Below are 15,423 nucleotides of genomic sequence, written 5' to 3' on the forward strand. Positions count from 1 at the left end.
GATTAATCCTCAGGCTGCTGACTGGAGTGTCCGGTTACATGGGGCACTCCTTGGCATAGGTGACCACCTGCTCAGGAATCTAAGGGGACTCCTGTGCAGGTGTCAGGGCTGGAGTCTGGCATTCAGTCTGGTCATAAGATTTGGAAGTCCTCGTGTGTTGGGAGTGGTTGGTTTATCTCCTGTTTTGATGACAAACATCCAACCACCACAGATATGACCCAAGCTGCTATACAAAGACACTGTTCTATCCAGCTGCATCCAGCTGTAACCCACTGTATTCTGTGACCTATATTTGATTGGGTTTGATTTTCTATCATCTCAGTAGCAGCTTTTACTTTCCACGGTCTGCTCTTTTTAGGAATTAGACAGCCTAAAATACCACCTGAGCCCGTCAGTGTTTCCTTGAAGCAATTGAGCTTTTCATCCATCTACTTTTTCTACCCAACCAAAAGTCATAAATAAGCATAAATCAGCATTGTAAAGGTGTAGCTTAGGGTTTTGATGTTTATTTTGTGCTTTCGTGAAGTTAATAATGTCAGGGTTTAAATATTTAGCTGAGGTGCTTGTTAAAGTTGAGTCCACGAGTTACCATCAGCTCACGGGCAGGCTAAGAATGAACAGGGTGGGTTTTCAGGGTGAAATAATCCCTCCCCCTTTCTTTCTTTTCACCTTAGAGGTACTGAACCCCAACCTACCCTCTCCATACGTAGTCTGAAACCCCCAGACCTCCACCTGGTGCATGCACACACAGGCCTCTCTGACGCACAGGTGAAAGCGTTCCCAACCCAGGCCGTGGCAAGCGATGGGGCAGCTGCTGAGAAGCAGTTTTGTTCACCCCGCTCTCTGCTGAGCGAGGTTGCAAGGAAACCCTTTCTCTGGAATCCTGTCAGCTGTGTCTAATTCTTTTCCTTTTTTCTTGGTGACCGCCTCTGCTGCTTCAGTTGTACGTGCCTGTTAAGAGGTGCATGGGGTGGATTATTCATTTGTTCAATATAGAATCCTTACTTGAAAGCCGTTTTTCAACATCATAAGCAGATTTTAAGAAGTATTTGAAATGAGAACAAAAAAAAATGTGTATGCATGTTAACTTACTAGGGAACTAAAACTTCTTAGGCCTTTTGGAAATCAAGATCAAGTTATAAATCCTTACGAGTAAAGGGGTTTATAATTGCAGATTTACCAGACTGCTTGCTAGAAACTGCAAAGAAGTGGTCTTAATTTTGTTGTGCATTTTTAATTTCTTTTAACTAATCATATATATGTTTGCCATGAACAGCAGAGTTACCTTCTAACCCCCAATACTAAATGCTCCCAGGGGTCAAGCGAAAGGGGCTGGATGGACTTTGCAGAAGGAAATCCTTTCTTAAACATCCTGTATACAAAATGAATAGAAACTAATGCACTCATTTTTTTTAATGTTTTCAGACAGCAAAATCACTCAGTGGGAAGATCCAAGACTACAGAACCCAGCCATCACCGGTCCGGTCAGTATTCTCCTGTTCCTCCCCTTCATAGGAGCTGTGGCTGCTTCTGACACACCCTTCTTGTTTATTTCTTATTACTATGATGTCTAGAGACTGCTGGGAATGATTCAACCCAGCTCTTCAGTGAGTTGTCCAAATGGGGTACAGCTGCCTGAGCCTTCACTTCAGACCAGAATTACAAAGGAAGAGAAAATGGTGTTATAATAGCGGATTGAAACGTTTTCTTCCTGGTCCTCTCTAAAAGGATGGTTTAAATGTATAATCAGGATTTTTCTCTCTCTTTTTTTTAACAGTAAAGCAGAGTTTGGTTGAAGATATTTTAATATAGGCTTAAGCATGAGAATTAAGAGAAAGAGAGGCACTCAGAAAAAAGGAGAGAGATACCTTTACCTAAGTGTGGATACAGGCTCCTTAAGAGAGAGGCATTCAGCCATGCAGTGGTGGGGCACACCTTTAACCACAGCACTCAGGAGGCAGAGTTAGGCAGATCTCTGAGTTCAAGGCCAGACTGGTCTGCTGGGTGAGTTCCTGGACAGCCAGGGCTACACAGAGAATGCCTGTGTGTCTGGAGAGAGAGAGAGAGAGAGAGAGAGAGAGAGAGAGAGAGAGAGAGAGAGAGAGAGAGAGAGAGAGAGAGAGAGAGAGAGGAGAGACAGACAGACAGACAGACAGACAGACAGACAGAGACAGAGACAGACAAGGGGGGCACAGGTATTCATCTTTATAGGCTGCAAAACCAAGCCATGCATTTATAGGATGCTGTCATTTGTTTTAGGCCAAGGATAGTAAGTGCACGCTAATCAACTGGAGTCTATTCCTCCTTTAAAAGCCTGTCGAGAAGAGGTCGCAAAGCTGTGGGGCCATGCATCTTCAATTCTGCTGACTCACCGACTTTGTCCTAGTGCTGCTCATACATGCTGGCTAGAAAGTGCCCCTCCGACTTAGGGGTTTGATCCCCTGAAATCTCGCAGCACACTGTATTCATAGGCAGAGGGAAAGACCTAAATCCTTGCATGCTAGGGACAAACTCCTCAGCAGGGAGGGAGTTCGTGAGATAAGTTGGGGTGCTAGAGACAGGAAATTGACGGGGACCAAGAGGAGATTGCAAATTTGGGTCCTTTTAAAATAATTCAAGAGCAACTCCCGCACAAGTTTTGGCCCATCAGTGTTTTTCATTGACAGGGGAGGTACTCACGAGGCTCCTCCTTGTCCCCCCCCCCCACCGAACTATTGGCAGTTAATGGTTGCTGGGGGTGGGAGGCAGGACGATTTCTTCAATGGTGTAGCCACAGATAAACTGTTCCCATTCTAGGAAATCCTTTTCTCCCATGCACATGCAAAAAGTCCCAGTTAAACTCAGTGGGTCACAAACAAGGAAACCCACAAAAGTAGGAAAGAGGCGTGTTAGAAAGACGTGTTTTTATTAGGAATGAGCGTGGGTTGGGGAGGGGAGCGTGAAAACGGCTTACGTTCGTTATGACAGTTGTGAAACTGTCAAAAGAATTTCAGGAGAAATCTAGAGCCAATGGAACCAATGTGCTGAGCGAAGAGCTGGCGAGAAAACACTTAATTTTATGGCATCGATCTGATCTGTTTGGAATTATTCTTAAACTGCATGCTCATTTCATTTGGAAGCTCAAGTCTGACCTTACAGATGCGTGTGGATCAGTAACTTCCCTTCAGCCGTCCATTTGATGAACTAAGTGGATTTGTTCAGCTACTCGACAGTTTTCTGTGGAAAGCCCTGTTAGAAGGAAGCTGATGACCTTCCCTCCATGGAGCTTTTGGAACACTCCCTCACTACTAGGGTGGCTTCTTTGTGACAGAGTTGTAGCCACAGTCGGCCGTTCTGTGTATGTCTCCACGGTTGTTGAAAACAAAGTGAACTACAGACTTGCCAAGCTCGGCTCTCTCCAAAGATTTCCACCGTTTGTCTATCACCCACCTCTGCTCAAATAGTACTTGCTAGTTATTGAAAGTTATTTAGCCAGATGTGTTGGCACACATCTGTAATTCTACTCTTGGGAGGCTAAGAATCAAGAGTTCAAGGCCAGGGTGAGCCATTTAGCAATATTCTTTCTGTCTTTTAGAAAGGAAGAAGAAAATTACTTGACATCCTAAGCTCAGGCAAATTAGTACCAAGAAATCTCTTTTAACAGGAGCCTTGTTTATTCTCCTTATTAGAAACAGTGCTCCTTTTTGTAGGAATATGGGTAAGACATTTGGCTCTTGTAACACTCATTTCTAAATAGTTGGGAATTTCCATATAATTTTTCTTCTTCATTTATAGATTAAATAGGACTCTTCCTTTTATCTGTGAACATATAAGAAAGGTCTCTTACTTTATTACAAAGTAACTAGAGAACATTGCCTGGAATGTTCATGACGGAGAATATTGAGTGTGGATTTTTGATTTGGGTTTTGGTTTCCTGAGATAGGGTCTCCTTATGTAGCCCTGGAATTCACATGGGCCACTGTGCCTAGAAGCTATAGAATTTTTATGATACATCTGACTTCCTTGAAGGCATGGTCATTGTTAGAAAATGATCTGTTTGTGTTTTTAAAAATATATTTATTGTGTTGGGTTTGGTAGTATATACCTCTAATCCTAACACTTGGGAGGTAGAGGCAGGTGAATTTCTGTGAGTTCAAGACAGACCTGGTCTACATATTGAGTTCCAGGCCCATCAGAGCTATCTGGTAAGACCCTGTTTGTAAAAAAAGAAAAAGAAATTTGTGTGTGTGTGTGTGTGTGTGTGTGTGTGTGTGTGTGGTTGGAAAAGCCTTAATAGGTCATTCAGGAAAAGCCTGAGTGTTAGGTGACCACATATACTTGCAATGTGGTTTTCCTGGCAGTAGAATCTTATTATGATAGCATCAAAATCTATATATCAGTTTTGTCTGAAATTCATCTAAATTATATTCACGTTCTCTCTTTGTTAATATGTGCCTGGTGTTTTGTCCCTTAATTTGCAGGGCTTTTTCTTCTTTTCTTACTTTCTATACAAGTATTTTTATTTCCCCTTTTTGTTTTGATAATATGCTTTTTTTGTGTGTTCGCATTAAGGTAGTGTATGTTAGTGTTCCGTGTATGTGTACATATGTGTGTATGCACATGTGTGTGAGATCAGAGGTCAGTATCCAGTGTCATTCTCTGTCACTCTCCAACTTAGTCTTTGAAGCAGGGTCTCCAGCTGAGCATAGAGCTCACTGATTTGGCAATACCAGGTAGCCAGTGAGCTTCAGGGGTCCTCCCGTGCCTCTCCCCAGCCCGCTCCCCAGCGCTGGAATTCTAGGCACACACCACCACCCAACCTTGGTGTCGAATCTGCAGTCAGGTCCTCAGACTTGCAGTGCAAGCTTTACTGACAAAACTATCTTTCTACCCCCACTTAAAAGCTTTAAATAACCTTTAACATAAAAATAGAATTAATCATTCTCTTCCCTCCTGATTTTTCCTGGGTAGAATTTTAAACCCACCTTGTCTTTAAGTTCCTAAATACTTTAATTCCCCACCCCACCCCCCTGCAATATTATGTAGTTTTACCTTTAGGGAAACAACCTTTCTCCCCATCCTTGGTTTTGCATGCACCCCCACCCCAGATTTTCTTCCCGATACAGTACCTCATGGTTTGTTTGCTGGCTTAACAAACCAGGCAGGACTAACAGTCTGTTAACCCAAAGCTGCTGCCCTGCCGCAGTACAGAGACACTGAAAGTGGGAGCCTCCCTGGTCCGGTTGGCCCTTTCCATCAAATGCTCATTTCTGCTGATTGCATAATTCTGTGTTTTTTCTTCTGTTTTTTTGGTTTTGGTTTTGTTTTTTTTTTTATTCAACCCATATCCTTTGATCTTCAAACTGGTGATTAAAAAAAAATTGTTGTCAATCTGATTGCCATGTCTTAGAAGGCAATTTTTTTTCCTCTAGTGATTTTTTTTTTAATTTGCTCATTATCTTTGATGTTCTGCAAGCTCACAGTCGCATGCCAATTTGTGGATTTCCCTTTGTGGATCTTACCTGGGATTGGGATTGGAGATCCCCTGTGGATGGAGGTGGAGGTGGCTATCTCCTTCCTCTGGTCTGGCAAACCCTCAGCCATTCTTGATTGACACACTGCTTTCCCCATCCTTCCCCATCCTCACTCCAGCCAAGTGTCTGCATTGCCTTCCGTCTTTGTTCTTGTCCCTTAGGAGTCAGTCTCCTGCCTCCTTTTCTGGCTGCATTTTGAGTTGTTACTTTATTCTTCTAGTTAATCCTTTCTTAAGGTTTTTACAATTTTTTTATGTGTTCATTGTGCCTATTAAGTGAGTGTGTTTAATTGTTCAAAGTTCTTTGGGTTCTCATAAGTTTTCTTTGTCTTTTCATTTCTGTATTGCCTTTTAAATTATCCTTTCATATCTTATCATAAAGATACTTCAGAACATCCTCTCTCTGATATTCTGTTCTCTCTGGTCCTAGGAGCATTCCTACTTGTTATGTCTAGATTTTCAAAACACTTGTGTATTGTCTGGGTGACTGCCATGCATGCATGTGAGTGTGCATGTGTGTGTGTGTGCTCGTGTACACCCACACAGCCACAGGCAAAATCTTTTCCCCCTTGGGAGGCTTTTAAATTCCTGGCTGACATTTGCAGTCACTTTCTTGGCCTGGGTTTATGCTACCTGATTAGAGTAACTGTGGCCCTCACACCCACTCAGATACAAGCATGAAGTGTGAATTTATTCTAGTCTGTTTCCTTTAGAATGTCTCCATTTACATCTCTGGATAGAGATACGGTTCCTTGTAGGTTCCCTGGGCCTGAGATTAGCTTCCCCATAGCCTTTTTAGTTCTAAGCCTAGGATTGTTACAATGTCCAAGTTCTGTCTCTGTCAGAGATTAACACTTAAACCCAAGCACACTGGCCAAGGATTTTTCTAAGATTGAGTCCTTTTGCTCATCTGGCACCTATCACTTCTCATTTCCCCCCCCCCCCAGTTTTTAAAATTATGGAGTTTTAGGTTGGTTCATTATTTTTACATACTGGTCAGGAAGGAGCCCTTTCTATAGAGGCTCAGTATACAGCGTTACCATATCCCATGGTGATTTCCATGACATATGTCACTATTAGTAAACAGACTATAGATAAGAAAATCAAGAAGACAAAAAAAAAACCAAATAAATAATTCCCCTTCTATTTTCATGTATTTTTCTTTTTCAATCAAGATTCTGTATATAAGAGGAAAAAATGCTATCTGTCCTTCTGAGTATGGCTCATTTCATTTACCATGACTTCTGACTCCATCCACGCGACATAATCTCATTCTTTTTTTGGCTGAATAGAACTGAATTGCGTGTGTACCCCGTGTTTTCTTTATCATTCATCTGTTGATGGATGGATAGCTGATGGATAGTTGACAGATAGGAGGCTGATTCCCTGGCTTGACTTTCTAATTAACTACTTTCTTACGTCCTGCAGCCCTCCACCAGCACCTCCAGGAGGGGCCTAGGAAAGGACTTCATTTCGTGTTCAGTCATTCTCTCCCCTGCCCCCACTTAAAATAGCCAGGCAGAGAGAACCTCAAGAATATTTGCCTTCTAGTGCATTTATGAACTCAGGCAGTGAGTAATCTATGCTGGTATTGTTTGGGGCTAATAACAATATAAACAAGCAAGCCCCCAGAGAGATCAGCACCTAAGAAATGTGAAGAAAATCTCATTTGTGATGGGATATAATGCTAATAGAAGGAAGACCATGGTGTCATCTTAGTTTATATCAGAACCTGATGTCTTTGTTCTGCGCTGGTGACTGTCTAGGTACTAACAAGTGCAGGCACTCATACATGACTTCATTAGATTCAGCTCGGCCTGAAATGTGTGGGAAATGTGGTCAGCACTCAAACTCAGGGGAAACCCACATGAAGACAGACTGCAGATAGAAAGACAGACCATAGGCCGTTTGAATTCTCTTTAGAGCATTCTTAAGCATCGTATATGAATAGGACATCTTCATTGCTCTTGTATTCAAAATAAATGTCAACTTTTCTATAAAGAATAGGGTTTGCATGGGTCAGCTATAGAACAAAGGGTTGTTTTTTTTTTTTACTTTTTTTGGTTTATTTTTTTATATTTAAAAATTTCCATCTCCTCCCCTCTTCCTCCCCCTTTCCTTCCCTCCCCTCCCCCCATATCCCCCCTCAAAAAAAAAAAACCCACCCCGATGGGTTGGTTTTTTTTTTTTTTTTTTGTCTCTTCATTCTGTCTCATCATGGTCAAGACCAAGAATAATAAAAGGTTCTGAGTCCAGGGGTGCTCTGCTGAGTGTTGGTATATGTTAGTAATTCCAAGCGATACCAGCATAGATATCACTGCCCGCATTCATAAATTTGCTAGAAGGCAAATGAGTTGCTCTGACTGAGGCAGTTGCTGCTATGTCATTGTATGCAAAATTAGTCCTCTTTGCTTCATAAAAGAATCCCAGTCCTTTGCGGTCACGTCCAGGCAATGGTCTGACTCTAAGCTACTTCGTAATGTAGCCTGAAGGTGATTTGAATAGCCACATTCAAATATTAGTTTGCCACAAGACATACAAGACCTTTTGCTGTTTGTTTTTGAGATGGGGTCTTGCTATGTGGCCCAGGCCGGTCTCAAATTCATGGTCATTTGCCTCAACCTCTCAGGTGCCACCCAGCTAGGATACTGAAACTTTTGGATAGTTGTATCTGACTGAGACCTCGAGCCCACCCCACCCCACCCCCAATGGAGTCATCTTCGCTCCATAGAGAAGGCATTCAAGTTTAGAGGAATTCTTGCCCAGGTGTCCTAGTTTCATTTCTGCTACTGTGATAAATAGCTTGACCCAAAGTCATCTAGGGGAGCTTACAATTCAGGTTACAGTCTGCAGCATGATTAATAAAAACCCAGAGACAGATATTGAGGTTACACCTGAAGGTCAGAAAAGCAAAACAGCTAGCCACTGGCTCTTAACTCTACCTCAGTCTGAAATGGCGATCCTGCCTCCAGGAATCTCAGAATGAGACTGTCTGAAAGCTGTCTCCTCCCGTCTTTTATTCCTCTCTAGGGCTGGGATTAAAGGCATGCACCACTACATGCCGGTTTCTATGGCAAACTAGTGTGGCTACTGGGATTAAAGGTGTGTGTCACCACTGTCTAGTGTGTAAGGCTGACCAACGGGGCTGTTTTACTCTCTGATCTTCAGGCAAGCTTTATTTATTAAAATACAAATGAGATATCACTACAGCAGTCTACCAAGTGAGAACTTGAAGGCAGGCCCGCTTGCTGTTCCGTACAGCATTGCTTCCAACCACAAGAGATGCTGCATGCTGATTCACACCGGCTCATCCTTAGCTAGCTTCCCTACACAACCCAGAATCATCATCTCTCCCTGGGAATGGTGTTACCTACAGTGGTCTAGGCCCTCTTCTAAAAACTGACAATCAAGATGATCCCTAGGCAAACATAGGCCAAATCTGATTTAGGCCATTGCTCAAGTAGACAGTCAGAGCCAGCCAGGACACCAAGTAAAAGACAAACCTTGTGCGTCCTCAGTCTGAATCCTTTCTGAAATACCATTGACTCAGAATTCCCACTCCTTGACACAGCTACCAGCCTGCTGCCCTTTCTGTCTCTGGTGTTTCTCTCTACAAGTTGTTATGTTGGTTTTTTAGTACTGGTGGTGAAGCCTAGGGCCTCCCACTTCCTAAGCACACTCTTTGCCACTGAGTTGTGCCCCCATCGCTTGGTGCTTTGAGACAGCATCTTAATGTATAGTCTAGAATGGTCTTGAACTCACCATCATCCTGCCACTGCCCCCGAGTAATGAATTACTAACATGAGTAGCATGCGTGGCTTCCCACACAGACTTTTCAAGTATCACTTGGAGTTATGGGTTAAAGTACCATGGCCAATAACACTTTGGCTCCAGGAAAGACAAATGATACGGTGATGAAAGATGCTCGTATCTTTGTACCTCTCTGTGTTGCCCTGACTCATACTCTGGCAGAATTCACGCAAAACGTGTACTGGTTTGTGTGCGCGATCCTGAGATTCCTTGGCTATCAGTCTAGTTGTGCTGTTAGCCCTCATCATTTCCAGGACTTTCCCTTTTCCCTGTGGAGACATGATTATGCAGGTTTTCTGTAGAAAATACAGAAAATGAGTATTTAAGGTTTGCAGTTCATGAAAGTCTGCCAGCATTGGCTGGCTGTACATAAAATTTCAGACATATGTTTACGTTATCTATGTGTTTGAATCTCTCTTGCAGGCTGTTCCTTACTCCAGAGAGTTTAAGCAGAAGTATGACTACTTTAGGAAGAAATTAAAGAAACCTGTAAGTAATCAGCCCTTGGATAAGCTCTGTGTCTTACTCTGTTCCCCTCACCAATGTTACCTCATTGAAATTGTGATTTGTCTGTGTACACTTCCCTCTCTTCCCTGCCCTTTGGTCCACCAAGAGCTTCAGTCTGAATTTGCTTTTTAACAGCAGTGGTAAGTGAGATTAACTCAGTATCACCTAGGACATCACCTGAAAAGGGCAGTTGCTTATGTGAGCCATAAGAAGGCATAGAATTCTTATGGAATAGAAACACGTTGAGATCAGAGGCAAGAAATCTGGGGAAGCCACATTGAGGGCATCTCCTTCTAGTCAGAGGAGCAATTTTAACTCTGTACCATGGATGTTTTAATGTGAAGTTTACAGATGTAATAATACTTGGTAGTGATAAGCCCAAGGCTGTTTATAATTCTCACTAACAGTGTACAACCATGAGACCCGAAGGCTCTTACGTTTTACAGTCAGCACTGAGTTGGTACTGTTTGCTGTTGGCATGTCTTCTCGCTGCCACCTTTCTGTCCTCTGTGCCCATTACCTCTCTGGTCTGGGCCTTAGTTTTGCCCTCAGTTTGCTCAGAAACTTGGCACCTCTGGACAAAGAGAATGTGAGCCCCACCATAACTCCTCCTTTGCCCAAGGCTGCCTCCCCCTGTATGCTCCCTCTGGTTGATGTCTAGTTCTGAGCTCTCTCTCTCCTGTGGTAGAGGGATGCTGGCAGCTTCTGCTCTCAGATTCTCAGAGAATCCACCCTCTGTCCGACAGTTGCAAGTCGGGTTCTTTATTCATAACTAGAGACTCTTTGCCCTTGAAGCTCACAGTGGGGCACACAGTACTGTTGCTTTGAGAGCCATCTGTGTGTCCTCCAGTGACAAGGAGCTCCAGGGCCATTGTCCATCTAGGGCAAGGCTAGCCTGGGTTTCATCCTTCCACACGGCTGTTGGCATACTGGGTAGCATTCAGTCAACTTTGGATTTGGAGATGCTTCTCCCAAACTTAGTAGGAAGAGGGTCCCACTCCCCTATGACACACAATAAACTTGCAGGCATCATGGCTTGCATTTCCCAGCTGCAGTCCCTACCACAGATAAAACTAGTTCCAGCTTGCCTGGGGGTTGTTACTTAATGGTTTAATTACCTGGGATTAAGTCTGCCTTTTGACGGAACCAATATCCAGAGATGCCTGTCAGCAAAATGCCCTTGTCCACAAAGAGATAAGGATGGGTTTCAGGGCTCAGCAGATGTTCTCCCAAAGACATGTTGCTAGCTTGGCCTGAGCAGATATGAATGGATGCTTCTCTGTGTCCCATCTTAACACAGTGAGGTTCCCATCTGTGTGAGGACAAATCCGTAAAGGAGAGACTCCCTGCGGGGCCAGTCAGCACTGGGCATTTATCTGAAAGCTGTCATCGTTTCTACCCTTTTGTTATTTTCCAGTATGGGAGGGTGTGTATGTATGTGTGCGCATGTGCATATGTGCATGTGTGTGCGTGTTCATACTGTATGCTCACTAGCTTCTCTTTTTCATTTAGGCTGATATTCCAAACAGGTTTGAAATGAAACTCCACAGAAACAACATATTTGAAGAGTCCTATCGGAGGATCATGTCTGTGAAAAGGCCCGATGTCCTAAAGGCTAGACTGTGGATTGAATTCGAATCAGAAAAGGGCCTGGACTATGGGGGCGTGGCCAGGGAATGGTTCTTCTTGCTGTCCAAAGAGATGTTCAACCCCTACTATGGCCTCTTTGAGTACTCTGCCACGTAAGTACATGGACGCCATTGGGCGGTGTATTCCCCTCCCCTGCCGCTGATACAACTTATTGAATTTAGACTACAATTAAAAGACAACTCCCCGATGTGAGATTTCAGTCCTTCCCCACCCTAGCACCCTCACAAGTCTAAAAACAAGTTCCGAGCCAACGTGGTGAGGTACTGTACACCACGAACACCTGAAAGAGATTCTTCTCTTGTTTGGCTCGCAGAATTGAAACTGAAAATGTATTAGGTCATTACCAAGGGAACAGGGTGTTTTTTATTTGTAATGCCATCCTAATTTAAGGAAGGATTTATTAGTGTCAGGCTTCAGAGAGTGGCATGAACAAGGACTGAAGTCTTACTACTTAAAAGGCAAACTATGAGGATTTTGAAGACCCATGCCTGGGATATAAAAGACATTACCCTGGTCCCATAACAGAAGAACCGGGCTATGCCTTGCATCAGGGTTTCATCATTGCCTGGCAAGGGAACTGAGGCAGGACTGAGTTGTTTTCTCAGCAAACATTTGGCTCCTGTTTTCTCTGGGCTGAGAATGTTCAAGAGCTTGAGGCTGATCCTAAACTCCCAGTGGAATAATTGATCTTGGCAAAGAGATGTTTATTTAGCATTGTTCCAGTGTGGACTACAGCTGATGTGGTTTCTCATACATCTTCCTCCTGGTACCTGTATCATAGGGCTTATTGGGAAGGCTATCTCAGGACAATATTCAGTTGTTCTAGCCAGAAATTGCCTTGGTTGGTAGTGGTTGGTAGTGAGACTCATGAGAGAATCCGCTATAGAAAACGTTAACACCACTGAAGTAGAAACAAGGTAGGAGCCAAGGTCCTTACCTCTCCCTACGTCTCCAAGTAACTCCTAGAAAAATCAGTCTGCACTGCCTTCCTAAAAGCTCCTTGTCCTCATGATTGTGAGTCCAAAGGGGACCATGTGTCCTGGGGGTTGCATCATTAAGACAGCCATGTTCTTCTCCCAGCGATCCTCAGCTTACCCAAGAGTCAGACCTGTAGGAATATCCCCAAATCAAAAAGCCTCTCAGAGGAATTAGCCTTCTTTGATCACGGAAACCACCTACAGAACTTGTGTCCCTGAGGATCTCTGTACAACCTGAGCATTCTCATCTTCTCGGGATGTCTGGTTGACCCATTTGAAATTGACGTGTGTGTGTGTGTGTGTGTGTGTGTGTGTTCGTATGTATTATTGCACATGTATGCGTGTGTATATGTGTGTATGACGGCCAAAGGGCAGCCTCAGGTATCCTCACCTTGTTTTTTAACACAGTCTCTCACTGGCCTCGAACTTGCCAAGCAGCTAGGCAGCCAGAAAGCCCCCAGGGATCCATCTGTTTCAGCCTCCTAAACCCCGGGATGTCACCACACACAGCTTTTTTACATGTGTGTTGTGGGGATCAAACTGAAGCCTGCATATTTGCAAGGCAACTACTTTATGACTGGGCTATCGCCCTGGGCCCCTGGAGTTGGCATCTCCATAGATAAAAATTAGGCAACTGTCCACAGTTTCTACATGTTACCTGCCTTAATAACCCAGAACCATCACTACAGAAAGGGATGTGTGACTGGTGGGTTGTATCCCCAGCTCCTACCAGCTGCCACCAAGTCCCAAAGGTTTGCAATTGCACTGTAAAATGGAGTGATGGGTGACAAAGGCAAGATCAGATTCTTGGATTTCTTTCTTTCTTGCTTGCTTGCTTGCTTGCTTGCTTGCTTTCTTGCTTTCTTTCTTGCTTTCTTTCTTTCTTTTTTCAAGTGTGATTGGACTTTTCTCTTTTCCTCCCCAAAGGGACAACTACACACTTCAGATCAATCCCAACTCAGGCCTCTGTAATGAAGATCATCTGTCCTATTTCACGTTCATTGGAAGAGTTGCTGGCTTGGCAGTGTTTCATGGGAAACTCTTAGATGGTGAGTTACTCCAAAGGCTTGTAGTAAGGCCATGCCACTTGCACTTCTGCGATCCCGTGTCTTCGCCTACACGTAGATGGTCAGTAAGAGCTTCTCTGGCCCTCTGTGATTGATCCCAGGACCTTGCACATTTCTCAGAGTCCCGGCCTACAGTGTGTGGGATTTCCAGCTTTCCCCTAACCGTGGTCTTTTGGTACAGTCTTGTGCACTGAAGACAGGGCTCTGTATATACTTATTCTTTGTAAACTGAGGCACAGATCAGGCATCCCATGTGTTTTTCAGGACACCTTTCCTCTAGTGAGAGCTAGATTCAGCGACAGATGGGAAATTTAATTGAAATGTTAAATAGATGATCTAATCCATCAGTAGCCTGCCCTTGCTCCATTTGTCCCCAAATTGGTTTTTAATGATTTCAAAGTGATGTTATCACTCGGCTAAGGTCTTAACCCTGGAATGTCCTCTGAAGTAGATGCAGCAAATTAACCGTGTCCTTCTGGAGAGGAAATATACAGGAACTCCAGGGCATGAGAAGTTAGGGCTCAAAGCCCCTCCCACCTGGATATACCGAAGCCTATCATACAGGTCTTGTATGGACTTAGTGGTCTCAAAATATTACCTTGCATGAGGGAGCACTACAGAAATCCTTAGTGAGCAAAAAGTCATGAGAAATTTGAGATGTGGGGTAGAGTAGTTGAAGACAACATTCCCGTGACGTAGAGAGGGCCATTTGCAAGGGAATTTGGCTAGATGCCTTTTTGAAGCTTGAGCTACTCTAGGAAAGAATTGATGGGTCCTCCAAACTTCTCTTTTAATGTATTTGTGCTGCTAATGGCTAGCTAATTGTGACTCTCTGGTATCAGTATTTTATTGTGCAAGGGGGAAGGGACACTGTTAAGTTACATGCAACTGTTTGACTCACTGCTCAAGAGTGTACAGCTGATACTTGTGTGTATTCCCAGTAAGCTCCTCTTTCTCATTCTGTCCATGTGTGTATGTATACAGTAAGCTCTTCTTTCTGACTCTGTCCATGCATGTGTATACAGTAAGCACTTCATGCTGACTCTTTCCGTGTGTGTATGTATACAGTAAGAGCTTCCTTATGACTCTTCCCATGTGTGTAGGCAGCTTATTTTTTACTCCAGGTCCCTCCTTTGCTTCTGTCAGTCTGTTAACCCTCCCTACCTTCTGAGAAAGTCTGCTCATTCATCTTCCACCAGGCAAGAAGGCGCTGTTAATTAGTGTGGGGGAATAGAGACAAGAGTAAAATGTGGTCCTGGCTCCAATGAACTCATAGTTAAGGGAGAAACAGACAATAAAGAAAGACGAATAGCAGGGGTGGCTTCCCTGCTGCAGACTGACAGGAAGTGCCAGAGAAGCCCTCTGCCTTGGGGTTGAGTGTCCTGGAAACATTAGAATCCAGGTTTGTTCATTTCAGAGGAACCTGGGCTGGCCAGCACTCAGCTCTGCAGAAGGAAAAATGCAGAGAGCCAAGGGTGGATGGGGACCTGAGGTGACTGAGCTGGTTCCCACAGAGGGGTCACGCATATGTCAGGAATCCTCGGGTCTTCAGTCCCTTGGCACACGAATGCCCCGTTGGCAGAGCACACACAACCCTCTGCCCCTGTGGTGAGCATCATGCTTTTACCTCACTAGACATTAAAGTGTGTCTCTGTGGCCCAGGGACTACACTAAGCCAAAATGAAGCTGTCTGTGCCGCGGGGCCCTGCAACCCCATATCTGGAGGCAAAGGTGCAGCCTTCCTGTGGATAGGCTAGGAAGGCATCTACCTGACCAGGGAGTCTTCTCTGTCATGGCCTTCCTGTGGCCTCGGCAGCCCCCACGGACTGTTGCTCAACCTGCACAGGGACCTCTGTCACCAGCAGTGTCCAGGAACTGGCACCAACATGCAGGTGGAGCT

The 15,423-nt window shown here is 44.2% G+C and overlaps 1 protein-coding gene across 3 annotated transcripts in view; it reads left to right on the forward strand.

Moving 5' to 3' along the window:
• The window catches only part of Nedd4l (NEDD4 like E3 ubiquitin protein ligase), a 319,449-nt gene that overhangs the window by 285,418 nt on the left and 18,608 nt on the right, over positions 1-15,423 (forward strand). For all 3 annotated transcript variants that reach the window (XM_038329752.2, XM_038329751.2, XM_038329753.2), the window contains 4 exons: positions 1,426-1,484; positions 9,746-9,811; positions 11,342-11,571; positions 13,384-13,505. In XM_038329752.2, the coding sequence (XP_038185680.1) occupies positions 1,426-1,484; positions 9,746-9,811; positions 11,342-11,571; positions 13,384-13,505 (477 nt within the window). The remainder of the gene's footprint in view (positions 1-1,425; positions 1,485-9,745; positions 9,812-11,341; positions 11,572-13,383; positions 13,506-15,423) is intronic.

Source organism: Arvicola amphibius, chromosome 5 (genome assembly GCF_903992535.2).
Source record: "Arvicola amphibius chromosome 5, mArvAmp1.2, whole genome shotgun sequence".
In the NCBI taxonomy this organism is placed as follows: domain Eukaryota; kingdom Metazoa; phylum Chordata; class Mammalia; order Rodentia; family Cricetidae; genus Arvicola; species Arvicola amphibius.